General features: G+C 46.3%; 1 protein-coding gene across 1 annotated transcript in view; it reads right to left on the bottom strand.

Moving 5' to 3' along the window:
- Positions 1-16,830, bottom strand: part of LOC142574703 (phospholipid-transporting ATPase ABCA3-like) — a 40,562-nt gene extending 23,732 nt beyond the window's left edge. Inside the window, exons 1-6 of the mRNA XM_075683731.1 lie at positions 16,637-16,830; positions 13,144-13,196; positions 11,404-11,672; positions 9,853-10,040; positions 8,416-8,576; positions 6,721-7,017 (exon numbers count right to left, since the gene is read on the bottom strand). Of these exons, the coding sequence (XP_075539846.1) occupies positions 6,721-7,017; positions 8,416-8,576; positions 9,853-10,040; positions 11,404-11,672; positions 13,144-13,196; positions 16,637-16,830 (1,162 nt within the window). The remainder of the gene's footprint in view (positions 1-6,720; positions 7,018-8,415; positions 8,577-9,852; positions 10,041-11,403; positions 11,673-13,143; positions 13,197-16,636) is intronic.
- Between the last annotated feature and the right edge of the window lie 1,681 nt (positions 16,831-18,511).

The following is an 18,511-nucleotide window of genomic DNA, read 5'->3' as shown; positions in this document are numbered from 1 at the left end:
AAAATGACTAAATTCCATTTAGATAAGTATGATACTTTCTAGAATATCTACTTATGCTCTATATATAAAGGTAGTGTACATTTCCTTCTGTAAGAGTAATGTAAAGTTGGACATGAAGCTTCATGAAGCAGAAAATCCGGCAAGCGTCCGGCGATAAGATTCGATGTCAAGGAAACCCACGTAACCAAGTGATGACATCGTATTCTCGGCGCTGGATGCGTCTCGCACTGCGAAATCAAATGGTGAACAGCTATGACATCGGACGGATGCCGTGGCCCGCACACAAAAATATTGACTTTGCCCAATTCGAAAATTTACCCACTTTCAAAATGAACCTGACCCATTTTGTAAATTTACTTGACCCATCCCAAAAATGTGGGTCACCCATAGCCAAAATTGGCTTTGCCCGATTTGAAAATTTAGTTCACCCACGTTCAAAACCAACCAGGCCCACTCCTAAAATAAATGGACACACCCCTAAAATGTGAGTTGCCCGTGCTCAAATTTGACTTCGCTCAAGTCGAGCACGTGACCAAGTGAAAAGTATCGCGCAGGTGAGCCAGAATACTTTAGCATTAATTGCAAGTAAGTGCCTCGGTAAGTTTTAGTTCTCCCTGCCCTGCAATCGTAGTAGTGTGCTAGCTTACCGACTGAAGGCCAAGAATGTAGCAACCTCCATGTGTGCTTTTACTCCTTATAGTATTTTATGGTATTTACAGTGATATGTTTATAGAGCTGTTGCCTTCGTGCAACAACTTCCTTCGGGAATAGGCATTTGTGCGAACGCAGAAATTGCCTGTTTGCGAACTTATTCGACCCTGGTGGTTTGTTCCGACCTTGTCATTCTTGCCGCCAGCGCTTATCAGATAACATGGGAAAAGTTTTCTGATTACTTACCCCACCGATTAAGATGCCTTCGTGTAGGCGTGGACAAACATGTTGTAAGGGACTGAGTGAGCGCTCATCTGCTGTTTCACACCCGGCACTGACAGAAAATTATCAGTGCCGGCCTATTATACTACGCTTGTAAACGCTGTTATGCACGGTAAAGCTGCTCGAGTATATCAGTCGGCCTTATCGAAGTTCAACATACCGTGACATTTTCTACCAGCTGTGGCGGTAACACTGCGTTGTTTCTTGCAGGAGGTATTAGCTTGGCTGTCATTTCCGGCCCTTGGTTATTCAGTGTTGACGGTAGAGCTTGCTGCGCTCGCCTTGAGCAAAGGTGTGCACGACGAATGGCCCTAAACACGGGCATTACCTCCTTGTACTGCTTAGGTGGATGAAGCTTGCACGCAGGGAAATTCGACGCCTTCGAGTCCCTGTCTCAGTTCATGCTGTTCACGACATAGCACGTCTTTGCTCTGCTGTTTCATATTTGAAATAAGTAGTACAATGCGATCCCTGACGTCTTGGCGGAACGTACCTGAGCGGCAAGCCGCGGTTGATGCCTGCTTGCTCCCGATTCTGCAGGCGTTCAATGGCGGTGGCCCGTGGTGCGCCATGCCCAGAGTACTTGCTATAAAAGGTCTATGAGTTCGCCCTTTCAATTTCTGCGTCTTTGACCCAAACTAAAAAGGGGCGCGCGCACGGGCTCTCGCACGCACCTGATACGCAATGTGACAACTCTAATGCTGGCTGGTATTTTCTTCTCATTTATTTGAAATGAACCGCCCCCTTCTTGGCCACTCCTCCATCGCGGGTGCGTGCCATAGTATAGAAATCATCACTACCATCAGCACACGGCGATAACGTTAAAGAGCTAGTTGGCGTAGGTACGAAAGAAGAATATGCGTGGTTGTAACCATATGGCTAGAGCATCGAGCTGCTTTATGGGAGAGCGAGGTATTATCTCAGCATCAGACACTTAATTATTCTTTTTTAAGTGTGCGCTATGCGGCCAGCATACAGCAGGCATAATTAGAAAATTCCGAGAGGGCTTGCAAAGGTACCTTTGATTAAACAAAAAGTCCTGATTTGTTCCCGTGTGCTAATTTGCGACGGGGTTCCGTGTTTAATTGTTAGGAACTGCCGCTTAGTTTTATTCACTCGCTAATATTTTGAGGACCTCGTGCTCTGGGTCAGAAGTATTGGTATTTATTTCGTGCGCAGTAAATTATTCTGCGGCATCGTTGTTATTACCACTTGCGCTGCGATCCACATGATCCGCACATGAGCGATGTTGTAATGGCCAAGCCGATTTTGATCTCATCTGCTGCAAAGACCGGTTGCTATCTCAGAGAACAAGCGAATATATTGCCAACGTATCGCTCATTAGAATATCTCAAGTCACATGGTCACTTCATCTCAAGTCACTTCATCGAGCGTTTTTCGTCCGTACACGTCATGCTTCAGCTAACTTCATTTAACAGCACGCGCAGCTCAGGTCAGCTTCACTCAGTCAAGCCCTTTTTGATGGTGTAACATGGGATATAATCTGCAGGAACTGTATATGGAAACGAACCTTCCCCATGATTGCGGGCATACTGTATTAGGGGGCGGGGGGCGTGAAGAACACGATTAAACTATAATGACGACGACTTCGTCCAAGTGGCGCTAGAAAACGTTGATAATGTTACGTGGAACACAGACAGAAAGCTGTTTACAAGGTGTATCTGCAATATCTGCGTGATCAAAATGGCGATCGACAGAGATAGGCGTAACTTCGTTTTCCACCTCTTCATGCAGTCACGCTAAGGTGGCATTTATGTTCGCTGGTCCTGTACTAATATGTTTCAGAAGAACGCACTGAAAAAGTTCATTTGCGTCTCTATACAATGCACCTGTTCCCCTACAGAGCTCATGTTATAAGATTATTTTTAACTTTGTTTGTTCTGCTAGCCGAGAACGGTGCATGTGTAAGTTGACTTCCAAAACAGCCATGTTTTATTATTCAGTGCTTGAGAGAGCTGTGATGCTTTATTGATTCATCAAAATTTAGCACAATGTCAAGGCTCCATACACTCGTGGTTTGTTTTTTACATTCATAAGGAGCACACATTTTCCTAATGTTAATAGTAATGAGATTATAATCCGACATTTATTTATGTAGAATAATTTGTTTTCTGCTTTTATACATTGCTGTTAATTTCCCGTTGTGGTATTAAACTAGTTAAGCGACTTTCGATAAAGTTATTATCAGACATAGGCGCCTGTTTTGGCACTTGTTTGTAGGTTTATTGGTTCACATCTAAATCAATAACCGCTGCGTTAGTGGTAGCTTAAGACGATACGGCTTCTTTGTGCTCGTGGTAGTAACGTTACTGTTAGTGCTTTATGCGCTTGTTATTGGATCTTGGCGTAGAGACGACGACAACATCAGCAACAACAAACGTAGCACTTTGTATGAATCGCTCACCAATAATCGTAAAGCTGAGCGCAATGAAAGAAAAAGCTCCGGGCTGAGTCCTGGCAAAGAGCGACACCATGTAGGCGATTGGTAGCGCGACGACGGAGAACACCAGAACGGCCACAACCAGCGCCACTGCAACAAACATTGGAAGTTTTCTTTAAATGATTTCATTAAAAACTACCAAGAAAATCCGCAAGGATATAGTAATAAAGCTTTGCGAAACGTCTAGAAAAGTGATTGGTTGAACGCGATAGATTTCAAAGATCCCTGACTGCTTGTCACGCTTCCTGGCAAAAGTAGCCTTCTTGTGGTTGCAAGGAACCGAGCGGGCCACGTCGCTCAGAAAAGGGGTTGGCGTTTGTGTTTTTCCTTAACATTCTGTTTTCTGGTATATTCAAATAAACCTCCAACGCTATCGTGCCTGTAGGTTGTGTTTAGGTCGTACTTTACGATTTTGCTGACCTATCTTACTTTGAGGGGTTCAATTGGTTCAGCAACGCGTCTGCATCACGCGGAGGGCCTGCGTGGTTGTGCTTCGGGATGATTTTTCGCCGAACGATGTCGCACGCCGACATCGGATTTCTTGCGAAATGCGGTATAAAGAATTCCGAGGACGCACGCGATGAATATAGCAACCACGCATATTTAATGCCTCCACGCTGTGTTGGTAATTAGACGAGACAGTCGCAAAATATACCAAGATTTTAGCCATCCCAAGGTAAACATCCTTTTGGAGTAATTTCGACCTTGTTAGTGACTTTTCTGCCAGTCATTTAACATGTCCGGCAGCATTGTCAGAGTGACTGCTTTGTCGAATATCAAAGAAATCAACTGTCGACGCTGTATAAATTGCGAGGCTATCGGGCTAGTGAATCTGGATATGGGCAGTGTCTAGCAAAAATATTTAAATCCAGATGCACTATCGCTGTGTGCACTCGAACACCTTGCAGCAATTTATACAGCGTGTGTATATATATATATATATATATATATATATATATATATATATATATATATATATAGAGAGAGAGAGAGAGAGAGATAATTAAATGATGCACAAATGGCGCCAATATATTGTCATCGAAACATTCCTCGAGGGACCTTGCCTAAGTTCGATGTGCCTCACCACAATTTTATTTACACGGCGTATATACGCCTCCACTTGTCCGCACTTCTAAGACGTGCCGAAGAGCTGAATACTTGACCATCTGAATGCATCAAACTTCCTTAAAGAAAGCGAAATCTGGAGACGTGATGCCGTTTTCGGAAAACCGGGTTATTTCGCCTTTTTTGCATTTCGACCACATACGAGACACCGCCAGAGGACGCTTAAAGCTAGAATATGATAAATATGACGTCTAGGGAGAACTAAACAACAAAAGCGTAATACACTAAAGTTCGAGTAAGTCATCACTGTCGTCATCATAAAAAGTTACCGCCTATTCGCGTGTAAGTGCATTTCTTTATGTCTGCGACTTCGCGATCCAGTTCAAGTAAACGGTAGCACTGTCTGCGCCTATCAGATGTTATCAGCGGCTACACTAACAAAAAAGAGCGCGTATCTCTGTTTAAGTCGAGGACATCCTAGTTGAATATCTATCTAGGCTTTCTGAGGTAAAACCTACCGGAAAAGTTGCGTGAAAAATTATTTCATCGTGACGTCAATGTTATTAAAGACAAAGCTGTTCCGAGAAGTTATTGTCATTTGAGTATAAGGCGGACCAGTTACGGTAGAATCCTTTGAAAGAAACACCGCCAAATGAAGGCATGATGGCGCAGTAAAAATTTATTGTGATTTTTACTCTGTGAGCGATTATGCGGGGAAACAGCCTAAATTAAATGAACTATATAAATGTTCGCCATTGGTGCCTTTTGACCTTCAGGTAAGCCAGAAATCTATTAGATGTAGTGAAATTCCACTAAATTGACAACAATCGCTGCGACACGGACGTGAAACTCACGAAGAGGGATTTCGATCGGTAGCAATCTTTAGCTTATGTTTCAGCTTTATTCCATAACCTCCGATACTGTCCTCGACATGGGCTAATCTTCACCCTGTGTCGATGTGTGTACACTCAAACACGAGTTTAGCTAGTCAAGACTAGTGAACTTACCGGGACAAAGAGGGAAGCAGGGCTAAGTAGTCGAGTAACTGCAACTTGTAGCAAGGGTTAAAGTTTTAAAAAGAAGATTACTTGTGCCCACCTTCCCACCCCTTGATCACACCTCATGTAAGGCGACACGCCCTCCTAGGATATCACAAAATTATCACATGGGGATCATATAACGATAGGTAATATGTTTAAAGAAAGTGCGTTAAGAAAGGGTATGCGGATGAATCGGTGTCTCTAGTGGCAGCAATAATGCACCCTTCGTCGCATCGCTTTAAAAGGCGCTGCCGCTTCCCCGAATGTAATTCACGAACTGAGAAAAAAAAATCCTGCACAAGACAGGTGGATCATTACGTAGAATATAACTTTCAGTAATGGCCCACTCCTGACAACAGGGGATGTTATGCATGTTAGCGTACTTACAAAGAGTCCTCACGCGCCTGCGACCAAAAATATCTAAGCGAAAAGTTGCCGAGCGAGTACCAAAGTTGCAGCGACCATTGGTATCGAGCGGGACGCTGTTGCTGTAACCAGCGGAGAGTGCTCTTGCAGTTTCTGACGGTGTGCATGCAAAACGTCTTTAGACTTGGATGAGCCTTGAGAAGACTGCTAACGACAACATTCGAAGACAGTATGGAATTTTTTCTAAGGTTTCACTCTCCCCTGATGTGGCTCGATGTATGAATATTTACACAGGTGTACTAAAGAGGTGCCGAATTTTTTTTTTGAGGAATACAAAATCAAACAAGTCAGTGTAAAGTGCGCCCCACTGTTAAAAACGAACGCCTTATATTAGGCTCATTTTTCTGGTGCGATAGTGGCAGTACAGGCTCAAGATATATCGATGCATCCCACCGGTTTTTAGAATGGTTCCAGCACCACCAACTGACGGTGGTGCATTCCAATGTCTCGCGATTATACTCATGCCAGGAAGAAAAAATGCGCACGTGCTCTACACTCATCTGTTCTCTTTGACAGCGCACCGCGCTGTAGTTTTATGACTTGAGCTTCGCAACAGGAGGACACCATGGGAAAACAAGGCAACAAGATACAGCGCTGACCTACGACAGACTTTTTTTTTTGCCAAAGCGCAACGGAAAATATCTGGAAGTAATACATTATCCCAATAAATATTAACTCAGAAGCTTTGTGTCAGCTAAAGGCGGTGAAATTGTCACGCTCAAAGCATCCAAGTATCCGCGGTGCAGAAAGCGAGGTGAAATGTCGGCCTGTACACTTCCGTGCCCAGAGACTCACTCGACGTCTCAATGGTGACCGCGTAGTAGAAGGCGTGGAGCACTCCCATGAGCGCCCACATGATGAGGTACGTCTGCAGGTCGAACACGTAGTTGGCGATCCAGAAGGCGCGCCCGGAGATGCCGGTCATCATCTGGATGTCCTTGGCACGGCTCACGCGCTCGGCCGTCGGGAACAGTGCGAACGCGGCCACCAGGAGACCCGCGACCAGCGGCAGGAACAGGGCGCGCGCGGCCGTCGTGATCGCGCTGGCCGAGGACAGCGCCGACGCCATGAGCTCCAGGCTGCCCAAGGTGCCTGCGTGAGCGTGTAGAGGACGAGTGGGCAGCAGCGCGGGTCGGCGACCTACTCGACTTTATTAACGCGCAGTTTACCGTTCTAGTTCCACTATATTTTTCCAGTCCACTTGCTCCAGGACGCTGTTATTAACGCGAATTGGTAATCATGTGCTGTCGACACACTTTCATGCAGAGCTGTAAACCGTGTAAAAGCTTCCCCTCGTATTGCCATTTGGGACTTCACTTTTTCATTTGTGGCAAAAAGAACACATATAGTTTCGACCAATAAGATACTTCCGTGAAAAATAGTACTTATGTTCACGAAGAAGCGACCAGCTGCCGCGGCTGACTCAAAGCTCGCACCCGTTGCAGATTACATCAATGATACGGCTAGTGGGCCGCGTATGCGTTCATGCCCATGGACTGGCATGCACAGCCACGGCCTGGCTAGAGGTGGAGGCGCCAAGAACAGCGATCATATCTGCCCTCCTCCTTCTTTTTAGATCGAGTCAAGGCGTGCCATGTGAATACAAAGGGGTCGAAACTATTTACGACGGGGCCAGCTGATACGCTTGCATTTTTGAAAAGTGCGCAGTTAAAGACGGGAGCAGCGTAAAAGACTGACAATGACGTCCGCAGGCTAGCAACTGATTTATTGGCAACGAAGAATCGTAAAATACGTATATTTGTAGTGTCTCTTACATTGACTATCTGCTCAGTTTTGAAAAGACGGAAGTAATGCGATAATGACACCAATAATATTTAATCATTCGCGTTACAGCGGCTGCGAAGGCGCGCAAATCATGTGTCTGTTATTTATAGTTGTGTGTGTGGTAACTTTATTTGGAATCCGGCGATTGGGAAGCCCGGGCCTGGGGCCGCCTAGATGGCCTCTGGGAGCTGCTGCTCCCGTGTGGCCTCCATGGCTCGCTCGAAAACCCAAAGTTGGTTTTGCAGTTCTGAGCCGAGCAGCGTGGCCGACCACCGCGCCCTTAGAGTTTCCGGGAAGACTGTCATCTTATTTTGATATATGTCACATCCCCACAACATGTGCTGAAGGGTGGCTCTAACAGACTTGATAGTTGGAGTAGATTTTTATATTAGAATGCTTGGAGACATGCGTCAACGAGGCGGTTCTAACGTAGAAGTTGTGCACCTGTCACGGGAGTTATTGACAATCCCGGTGTTGGCTGCTTTATTTTCTTAATTTCAAAATTTAGCAGGTGCTCTTATGTGGAATTTGCCTGCCAGAAAAAAAAATGGTAAAAAAACGTTGCGTTTCATTTCAATGACCCAGTTGTGAGTTCGCGCTCGTTCTTCTCGGTCTTCCTATACGTTCGTTCCGTCCTTAATGGCGCATTTTTGAAAGAATGCGCAGGTAATCCGCGGTCGTGAGAGAAGGTGGCGAGCGTCACACCTGCGACCACGGAGTCTGACGTGGAGATCAGCGCGGCGGGCACCAATCCCGGCGTCACTTCCTTGCTGCTTTCCGTCAAGTTGCGCAGCAGGGCCGTGTGCACCATGCTCATGGCGATGGCCTTGCCGCCGCGCAGGTACTGGTTGAACCAGGCCTCCACACTGCGAACCCGGCGCGCCCCCATGCACTGTCCGTCACACGCACCGACGCCGACGTGCGATAGAGAAGCTAGGTACGGCAACGCCCAATTACAGAGAGCACGATTTCTGCCAGCGCGGTCCTCGATGCTGCAGTTTTCACCAAAGAAAAATGACCGAACGCCGGCGATACTGAGGCTTCTAATGGATGGATATACATATATTCTTCAGCATTGAGTGGTATTTCCCCAAGCAGGGATGTCCATACCATATAATACAATAGCCGCTGTGCTAAGTGCAAAAAGTTCAATTTCTTGCCTAGATTTACCTTTATGACAGTGCTGCGTGAACTGAGGCACTAAGTTGATGTAGGCGCGGTGCCTACGACCTTACAGTATGTGCGCATCGCGCCGCCCCACAGGCATTCGTCTTACGCTGCACTAGCTAGCCGGCTTCTCTTGCTGATGAAGAAAATGCGAAAGAAAAAAAAAGTAACAAGGCGGCTACATGCTAAATCCGTGAAGGAGGTCAACTCGCGTGTATGGCTCGCAAGCGTTTCCTACAAATCAATACGAATTACTACAGTAAACGGATTCTGCGATCCTTACGCTACTATGAAAATGATCGTTAGTGCATGGATTTGCGTAGACTTCGTCTTGTGGCTTCAGACATTCTTGCGACGTTGCCTAGTGTGCTTTTACCTTCCAAAATATAAGTCATCTTTTTGGTTGCTAAGTGCACGAAGGTCATTGCATACGGCGCACATATAAAGCACTGCGAACTGTTAAACGTAAAACACAATGTTTTGCTGAACATGATAGAAGTGCAATGTCACGAGACGAAGCTTTAAAGTATATGTGTATCTTCACATCACGCTGGCTGAGCCACCATACTACACCTTCGAACCCTCTGACCTACTAGCGGCAGAGCTCTGTTAAATTTTTTTTTTGTTGGAAATGCTGCGGGGCAAGCCAGTCTGATGTGTCCTGCCTGTAGCGCTGGGAAACGCATCACGCTGCGCGCACAGCGCGCGTTTGCCGCTGCACGAGACCTGCGCGGTTATTTCGGTTGTCGGTGAGCCTTCTAGCGTTTTTCCAAGAGCTTACAAGAATAATTATACACTTGGTGCACCGGAGTTCTCTCGGAACATTCCTCTGACACCGTTTCTCATTTTTTTTTCTTTCTTCACTGAGTCGCGACACAGTCTTCACATACGCGCAACGAGGAGTCGTATTCGTCTCGGATCGCTTCACGCGATAAGTTATCGCACAGAACGTGAAACGAGCGGCACCGCACGCACGTGCCGTTCTCGTCGAATACAGCCCCGACGAGCAGCTGCTGCGAGTAGGCGACGAAATCCTGGCTCGCCAGAAACAGCAGCCGCTCCTGCGCATCGAGGAAGGTGGAGACAGTGGCGCCGTGCTGCTCGACGAGGGCGCGATAGGCGGCCGCCGGTATGACCTGGTCGCGACCGAACTGCACGAACGCCTGCACGAAGACGCACGCGTGCGTTGAAAACGCAGCCTACGCACATGGAACACAAGTCGTCATTCAATATTCGATTAAGAGCCAAAAAGTCAAATGGATAATAAAACACATTTTACTCACAATTGCATGGCAGCGCGATGCACAACTGCGCTGCAGCCGCTCTTTAAGCATAGTGTGTGTAGTTCCTGATGTATGCATACAGCCGCAGGAGCAGAATATTAGAAATTAAAGCATCAGCCAACAATTAAAGTTGATTACAAGGATTTGGGGTTTCGACGTCCCGACATCCCGGGATGAATTTTACGAGGGACGCCCAAAGGGAGTCCTCCGGTTTCTTAACGAGCCGCCTTGGGTTCCTCAACCTTCACCCAAAGCAAGTTTTCTGAATACAGGCCCAATCAAAATGCGAGCACCGTGGCCAGGATTTAAATCTCTGACGTCGTGTTTAGCAGCGCAACGTCAAGGCCGCCAACACAATGCGGCGGGTAAAGTTTTTTCTAGCACATCTCCGAAACGTGGAATGGCCTCAATAAATCCTACTCGACCAACGCGCACGTAGGCTGTACTCTATGCTGTAGTTCAGACGTTTTGTTTTTTTACCTTTCGAAGCCATATTTTATGTTGCGCATATATATTTCCATGCCTCAATCAAGCCATAAAGGCAGGCCTACTTTGAAACGAAACAACACATTCAAATCGTTTTCGACGTGCGCGTGTTCGGATTTGTGTCAATGGATATTCTGAAGTCCGATTCGTCCAGTGAAGATGGTGAATAAAGTTGATGAAACTGTTCGGGCATTCTTCTTGTTCAATTTATGCTTAGGTGATAAAAAAGACCGGAAGCCCAACGGCCATGGACGCACGTGCGGGGAACTGGCTGTATTATATCATCAACACCGGACAAACGGAGTAAAATCAAGTCGGCAGACAGGAGACTCGTGATTTTCGTCAGTGGAAGATAGGACAGCGTCAGCTATTGTTTTTCTAGCCAGTAATTTCACAATTGATAAGGATAATGATAATGTGAAGGGATGGTCGCACAGTCCGTACGAGACGCATAAGGGGTTATTATTAGTATGTACATAGTACATACTATTAGTACTTATTACTCATTAGTATGTCGCAGAATAGGCGTCGCTGATTACAACGAAGCCGAAGTTGGCAGGTGACAGGTGACGATAGAAAATCTAGGGGTCATATGACGATTTTGCGTCACGAATAGGGCACAGATGCCCACCAGTACGAGTCATGAAACAGTTCTTTTTTTCAGTCGCAGCTTCATATATCGCTATTAGTATTTAACTTTATAATTCAGCGATCAGCTTTTTTTTTTGCCCAGTAGAACACGTGTTGTCGAACTCGCCTCGGGGGAGTCGATTTCGTCGAGTTCCGCACCGGCCAGCGTCAAGGGCACCAGGACGCGGTCGGTGAACAACGGTGTGTCTCCGCGCAATGCAGACTCCTCGAAGAGCAGCAGCACCCAGAAGACGGCGAAGGGCGCGGCCCACATTAGCGCCAGAGTGGTCCAGCTTCGCGACAGGCACATGGCACGCTTGGACAGCAGCGCCGCCAGCGTACGCGTAAACTCGGGTTGAACGTAGACTATCGAGCTGACCGCGGTGACGTCGTCGTCTGAAAATCGAGACTGACAGGGTGTGGCAACGGCGTGTTCTGGGCCTCTTACACGGTAAAGAAATCAATAAGATGAACTCTACACAGATAGCTGTTATGGGATCACACTCCTATAGACGTTTTCATGTCCGCTTGCATGTATTGTTGGAATCCTAGACTACTAAAAAGCTGCGCTAAAGATGAATAGCCGGAGTACCGACCGACCGACCGACCGACCGACCGACCGACCGACCGACCGACCGACCGACCGACCGACCGACCGACCGACCGACCGACCGACCGACCGACCGACCGACCGACCGACCGACCGACCGACCGACCGACCGACCGACCGACCGACCGACCGACCGACCGACCGACCGACCGACCGACCGACCGACCGACCGACCGACCGACTGCGTGATTGATTCACCATCTCACTGAATGACTTATCTTACCTGCCTTCCGGACTGAGTGACTACTTGCCTGACTGGTTTAATAATCCCCTGATTTATTGTGTTTTTCACTGGTCGATTTGGAGCTGGCGCCGAAATCCTGGAGCGAATACTCGGATTTCAGGAATACGAATCTACCAGCAGATAGAAAAAATGCTCCTGAGTGGATCATATCTTAAGTCTATGCGCACATATCACAGAAACCAACCTCCGCTTTGTGCACTTCCATGCCAGCCAATGTCGCCGTCCCACTGCGAGCGAAAGTGACGTATGCTTCTCGTCTTATTTATGCCCCAATCCGTGCTTCGGCAACGGAGCAAGTGAAGGCGATCCAGCACGGAGCGAATTGATTGAGATACCGAACAGCGAAATACTGATTCGTCGCTATCGAGCAAGAAATACTTTTCCAGGTCGACCGGTGAAAAATACCGTTAGTGAATTGCTGACCTGTTTGGTCTGAATGACTGACTGGCCTTATTGCTAACTAGCCTGATTAAATTAACCGGGCCTGACTGGCCTCGTTGATTGGCTTGCTTGACTGGCTGAATGGCATGCCTGCGTACTTTCGGGCTGAGTTTGTCCAAATGCAGCAGCATGATTATATAAGCGCCGTAGTGGACGGTCCCGAGAAAATTTTGACCAGTGTGGGTTGTTGGCATGTACCGAACTATCAATATAGCTACATTGTTCTTGCATATGATGCTCGTTCAAATTCCCGGTCGCCACAGCCAACAGTCAATCTTCCTATTTTGCTCTTGTGAGCAGAATGAGATTCCCATTGACACGGTGTCACCATGCCATGTAGATTTAAAGATGTCACTGTGAAGCCTAGCCTGGTGGCCTCAATCAGTTCGTTTCATAGGAGCAGTTTGACGTGTCTTTTACGAGGTAATATATGGCTAGTAAGCGTGAGTAATAAGCCTGGCTACGAGATGGTCACTACTTCTTTTTAACAGCGTTTCGAAAAAGTTGGCCTTGACATTTGACGCGCGTGTAAGACATCCTTGAATTGACTGACAAAAAATGACAATTCTTGCCTTTGTTCAACCATGCGCCCCGCTCATGTTCAGACAGCTCGCTGAGGTTGATCCTGAGAGAGATTCAGAAGGAAATAGAAAGCAACATAGCCTTTTGAACTAAGCGAGTAAGTTCAATGCATGCTACAGCACCACACTAAATAATTTGCGATTATTCACTGATTTCAAGATATACTTGATCGTAGTCCTTTCGGTAGCTTATTTAGTAATGATGTCGTTAAACTTTAAATGCCACCTATACTTTATTTTGTCATTTTACTGTTGTTATGATACAGTTTACAGTGTTTTATTTTGCCGTGTTTGCACCAATCAAGTTTATTTTTCTTGATACTTCGTTGACTCAATGCCCTGAATGGGGTCTGTAAGGCAATTTCTAAAAATAACTTGAGCGCTACCAACGTATAAATTCTTTGACCCGATGCAGCCATTTATTGTTGCATATAGCCGGGAAACCATAGGTTAGCTAAGCGAAGCTACTTCAGAAATTCTGACGGCTTATGTTTCAATTAACGTCGCATGGCGCAAGCTATGTGCACTGAACTTGTGCCCGTCAGTTCATAGAATTGTTAAATTTGATGTAAGAATTTCTGGGCAGGCAGGCAGCGTGCGTTCGACTGAAATATCATGCACATCAGCCAAGCTTATGAGACTAGCCATATCGTTACACTGCTATCAATGTTTCACTGGAGGAATCGGTGCCAAAGTCGTGGTCGCAACAATGCCAGATATTTACATTCAGCGGCAAGGCCCAGGGAAATAATTCTAACATCGAGAAACTAACAACAAATGCTCCGCTGTAAGCGTTAACCTTGCGTGTGATGCGAAATTCGTATAGACAGAGGGTTGCTAGTTACTCGTCTTCCTCAGTCTGGGCGAAAGGGACATGGCTTAAATGTACTTGCGTAGAAACACTGCAATGGGTAGATATTTTTTGCCGGCGGGCTTCCATCATATATAAAAGAGAAAACGTAGACAGCAGCTATATAAACACTGTTTTAGTGTTTTTATCTACATATTCTTTAGTGCAGTGCCTTCAGCTTCAAGATTTTCGCTACCTTCTTTCTTGTTTCACTAGACAAGTTGTATGTTACATTATCCGGCTTCGGTGTGCCGAACACTTCGGGCGCTAGTTTGTCATATTTCATTGGACTTAAGTATTCGCGACAACTCTGCTTTAAAACAATTTCTTACAAGGTAGTGCTTTATTGCACTTTGAAATCATGTTGGAAATAAAGACTACGGAAAGATTATTATCACCCGAGCGTCGACCGCATGGCGCGTAAGCGGCCTTGCAGCGGCAAACGCTTCGGGATCGGCGGCAGCATGCGTGGGCGTGCAAGGTGATTTCCAGGTCAAGTTCCATTTGCTGCCCTGTTCGCTTCGGAGTGGCCCTTGCTGTAACAAGGTCACTGACACTCTGTGCGGTCGACATTCTCGTGATAATAATAAATACTGGGATGATGGAACAAAAAGAAACATTGTTACGATTTCCTGCTTTATTTAGCGTTATCGTATTTAGGTACGCTTCAAAGCGCATCTTTATCCGTCAAGTGCTTTAATACAGGAGGGAAACCATGCTGATGGTGAAAGAGCTGGGCAGTGCAAAATGTGAGCTATTTATTCAACGCAGAAATTAGTACGAGGCTTTCGAACTTTGTTCAAGAAGTTTAGAATGGTAAATTCTGAAAGCTGTTCAAGGACTACAGTGTTCCAGTACTGAACAAAGCTTCATCTGCTGCGAATGCTACGAGTGGAGTGGCAAAATCTATCCTGATGCCAGTTACTCACATTGACCATGTTAAGCTAATCAAAGAGCGACACGTTTGAAGCCAATATAGGCGAGTTTCGAAGACATGTTCTCGAATACTTAATCTACGTATTTGGACATGTTTAGACGACAAGAATGCAACTACGAGAATTCATTAGGCCTTTAGTAAGAGAACCCTCGATAGTTCAAATATGTAAGTGTGTATAGTTTTGGGTTCCACAACCACGTGGCAACTGATCCTAAACAACTTCAACATAACTTCCCCGCAAAGCGTAGCTCAAGCTATATGACTTAGCACAGCAGCTGCACTGACGTGCTATGTGCGTGGGACGAATCGTGAGAGAGCGAGAGAAAGATGGCCACCATTAGTAGCGGACATTGTGTTGTGGCGTTAAGGGTTGAGCTACATGGATAGTATAGACAGGCGTTTGCAGGCAGGTTTCAGCGTTAAGTCATTAACATGGGGCGAACCGGCCCCTGGTAATGACTTGTGTATGTAGGCAACTGTATTCGTGAGGGGGATAACTGCTTTCTTTGGAAGCGTTAACATAGCTCATTCGCACACAACGGGGTAGGATAATAATGGGCGCACAAAGTAGAATGAGGGAAGTCGGAACATTCCTAATTAGGGTTATGCGGTATATTGACAAAGGAGGGGTTTCTATGTTCTTTAATGACTACAGTCAATATCCTCCCCCCCCTCCCTGTCCACCCACCTTCTATTGAACGTTTTGAGTATTTTCAATGTAGCGAATTAGTTGTTCGGAAACCAGCTAGGTGAATGAAGAGTCACAAAAAGGATTGTTCCACCATGTGCTTCAGATGCCGGGGCGCTTCGAGTTGCCGATCGATTCGCACTCGCTCAGAGATCGGCTACTCCGCTGGTTAGCACAGACGATAAAACGAACGCCCTGGGAAAGCCAGGCCATCCCTCCTGAGTTGTGGCCGGTACTAGTACGAATTTCGCTGTCCTTGTGAGAAACTCCGTACGAGTTTTCCTAGTTTTGTGCTACACTAAGGTGGATTGGAATTAGCTTACGTCTCTCTTAGTACCGTACGCACGACTTCACTCCCCTCATAGTAGGAGGGAGGGGAGGGAGAGTGATTTTTATGGACCCTGCCAACGAAAGCAGTGGTTGACCTGAGAAAATAGAAAGACAAGTTGCTTTGCCGAAACGTTGGATCCACACATCCCATTTTCGGCCGTCGTAGATGGCTCGTATAGGCGCACTTTTATATTGTCCAGAAATTGAATAGAAAACTGATTTGTAGACTGTCCTCCAGGTCTTTGTTGAGGATAACATCCTGATGAAACAACTGAAACGTAACATTAAAAGAATATTCAGACGCTGCACTTTGCATATCCGTCAACACGAAAGGCTAAATAATATGTTCTCCGAGTTGTGTCCTGTATTTATCTCGTCTGCCTGTATTTTGAGGCACTTGCACTGATATGGCTCAGTTGTGTATATCTGTTGTACATAACTGAAGCGTGGCGCATTTTACACTTAAATCTCAAAGCCAAGCCGAGACCGTGGCCCAGAGAAGGATCGTATGCGTATGCTGCGGGTATGAGTTTCCAGCGACAGCTCTGCTGTGTACCCTAAAGTGACGGCAGATGGAATACTTCAGTGTTATCCGTGATTGAGTAGCCCCTGTGATAACGCTCTAGCTGCACCCTAGTCACAGCGGCGGTTTGAAAGTAGGCATTTCACCTCAGCGCACCTGACGAACAGCTCTTCCAAGGTGGTGGCCGTAACAGAGATGGCGGCGATCCCAAAGGAACGGGATGCCCGCTCGAGTTGGGCGAACATGACGTCAAAGCCCTCGGTGCCAACCACATTCAGATCGATGTCCACTTCGTCGGGGCGCAGGGCCTTCACCTGAGCCGCGGGTGCGGTGTTCTTGATTATCTTCATCACTTCCACCAAGTTGAACGGCGCCTGGCTCTTGCTAATGATGAGCTGGTAGCCCGGACCTAGTATCGCCAATGCGTCGTACACGAGTGGAGTCACATCAACAAAAAAGAAAGCGCGGAGTCTAGCTGTTGCTAGTACTACTTATCCGCACACTTTCGCGGCACTCACAACGTGAGTAAGCCTCTTGGCGGGCGTTATTGCGATTTCTGGTGCTTTGCGGTTTTATACCAGACACGCGCAATCAATTGCATACCTTATCGTGTAAGCTCGCATCTACATCGTTGCCGTAGAAAGCAATACCACGTAAATTTCGTGAGAACTGTGTATTACATACTTTCTATCTCGGCTGACGGCGTCGGAGAGGTAAGATTGGTTTTAAGATAAGACAGTAGAGTAAATTTAGGAGGTATATAAAAAAGTAAGGCTCGCAAGGGCAAAAGGGTATTGAAACCTGGTGATTATTATGTCGGTTTGCCTCATTAACCCTGTCGACAACAGAGAGTACTTCTTCGAAAACATACTTGATTGTAGTGGTATATTGATTTTAGCTTCTGCTTCGAGCTATCTCTTTATCTTTGCGCTTTTTGTGACATAGCAAATCGTTCATGCCACTCTGAGAACAATAAACTGTCACCTATACAGTCTGTGTTGCGCGTGTCTATTTTCTGTGACAGCATCGTGATGCCTGAGAAAGCTTGGGAAAATGTCAAGAGAAAGAAAAAAAAGTTACAGAATAATGAAATAGAAAAGCGTTCATTACTTTAAAAATTGAATTTATTAGTATAGCAGTTACAGCTGCTTCTCTATGACTCTCCCATGGTACATTGTGGTCATAGGTGATGCAGTTCTTTGATGACTGCTGTGCTCGAGCACATTTTCTGCAACGCTACGAGCCAAAGAGCACGCCCGTCAAAGTAAGCTTTAGCAAAATACGTGTTTCAGGAACCGGTCGGCTTTGACACTGAATCCCTAACCACACCGCTTCCTTTATGGCAGTCACGCCAGGTTAATGTTATTTTTCAAAAATTTATAACCTGCTAAAGCGGCATGGAGGATATTTCAAAAAAGCCTACTTGCTCAGAACGTGATGATCAACCAGCGTGGTATTCGAACGCCAAATGCGTGCGCAGTTCACGCACGATCCCCTGAATGCGGCCTTACTTGTAAAAAGGCTTCATGACAAAGTTTGTCTCGCGTATAGCAGTCAGTCTAAACACTGCGTGAATAATCACAACACGGCTGCCGGGGTTGTTACGCAGATACCACGGATGTTCTGAGCTTTTCTAAAAGGGCGGACTCTGAATCTATAGGCCTGATTCAAATTGGTGTTCTGCAAATTAACTACGCCTGCAGGATTAATTCAGGCAAACAAATGGGACCCGATTGACAGAGGTTTTCGTTCGTAAGTGGTGGGACCCGTTGACTGGTCGCCTTCGCAAACAATACGTCCAGCGTCACGATCTGCATTTATTCGCCATTGCGAACAGTTGCAGCGAGAGAGCTTTCTCGAATACAGGCCGTGGCTCACAGGACGGCGGATGCAAATTTATCAACAGTGGGCGAACCGGGACTCCTCAGATCTTTCTTCGTCGGGGCAATTGCTCCTTTCAAGAAGTTGTTGCCTGAGGAAGATAGTGCTCTGCTGGGAGAGATTTTACAAAGCTTTTCATTCGTAAGTGAT

Source organism: Dermacentor variabilis, chromosome 3, assembly GCF_050947875.1.
Source record: "Dermacentor variabilis isolate Ectoservices chromosome 3, ASM5094787v1, whole genome shotgun sequence".
NCBI lineage: Eukaryota > Metazoa > Arthropoda > Arachnida > Ixodida > Ixodidae > Dermacentor > Dermacentor variabilis.
The sequence above is the reverse complement of the archived record's forward strand: the minus strand, read 5'-3'. Positions and strand labels throughout refer to the sequence as shown.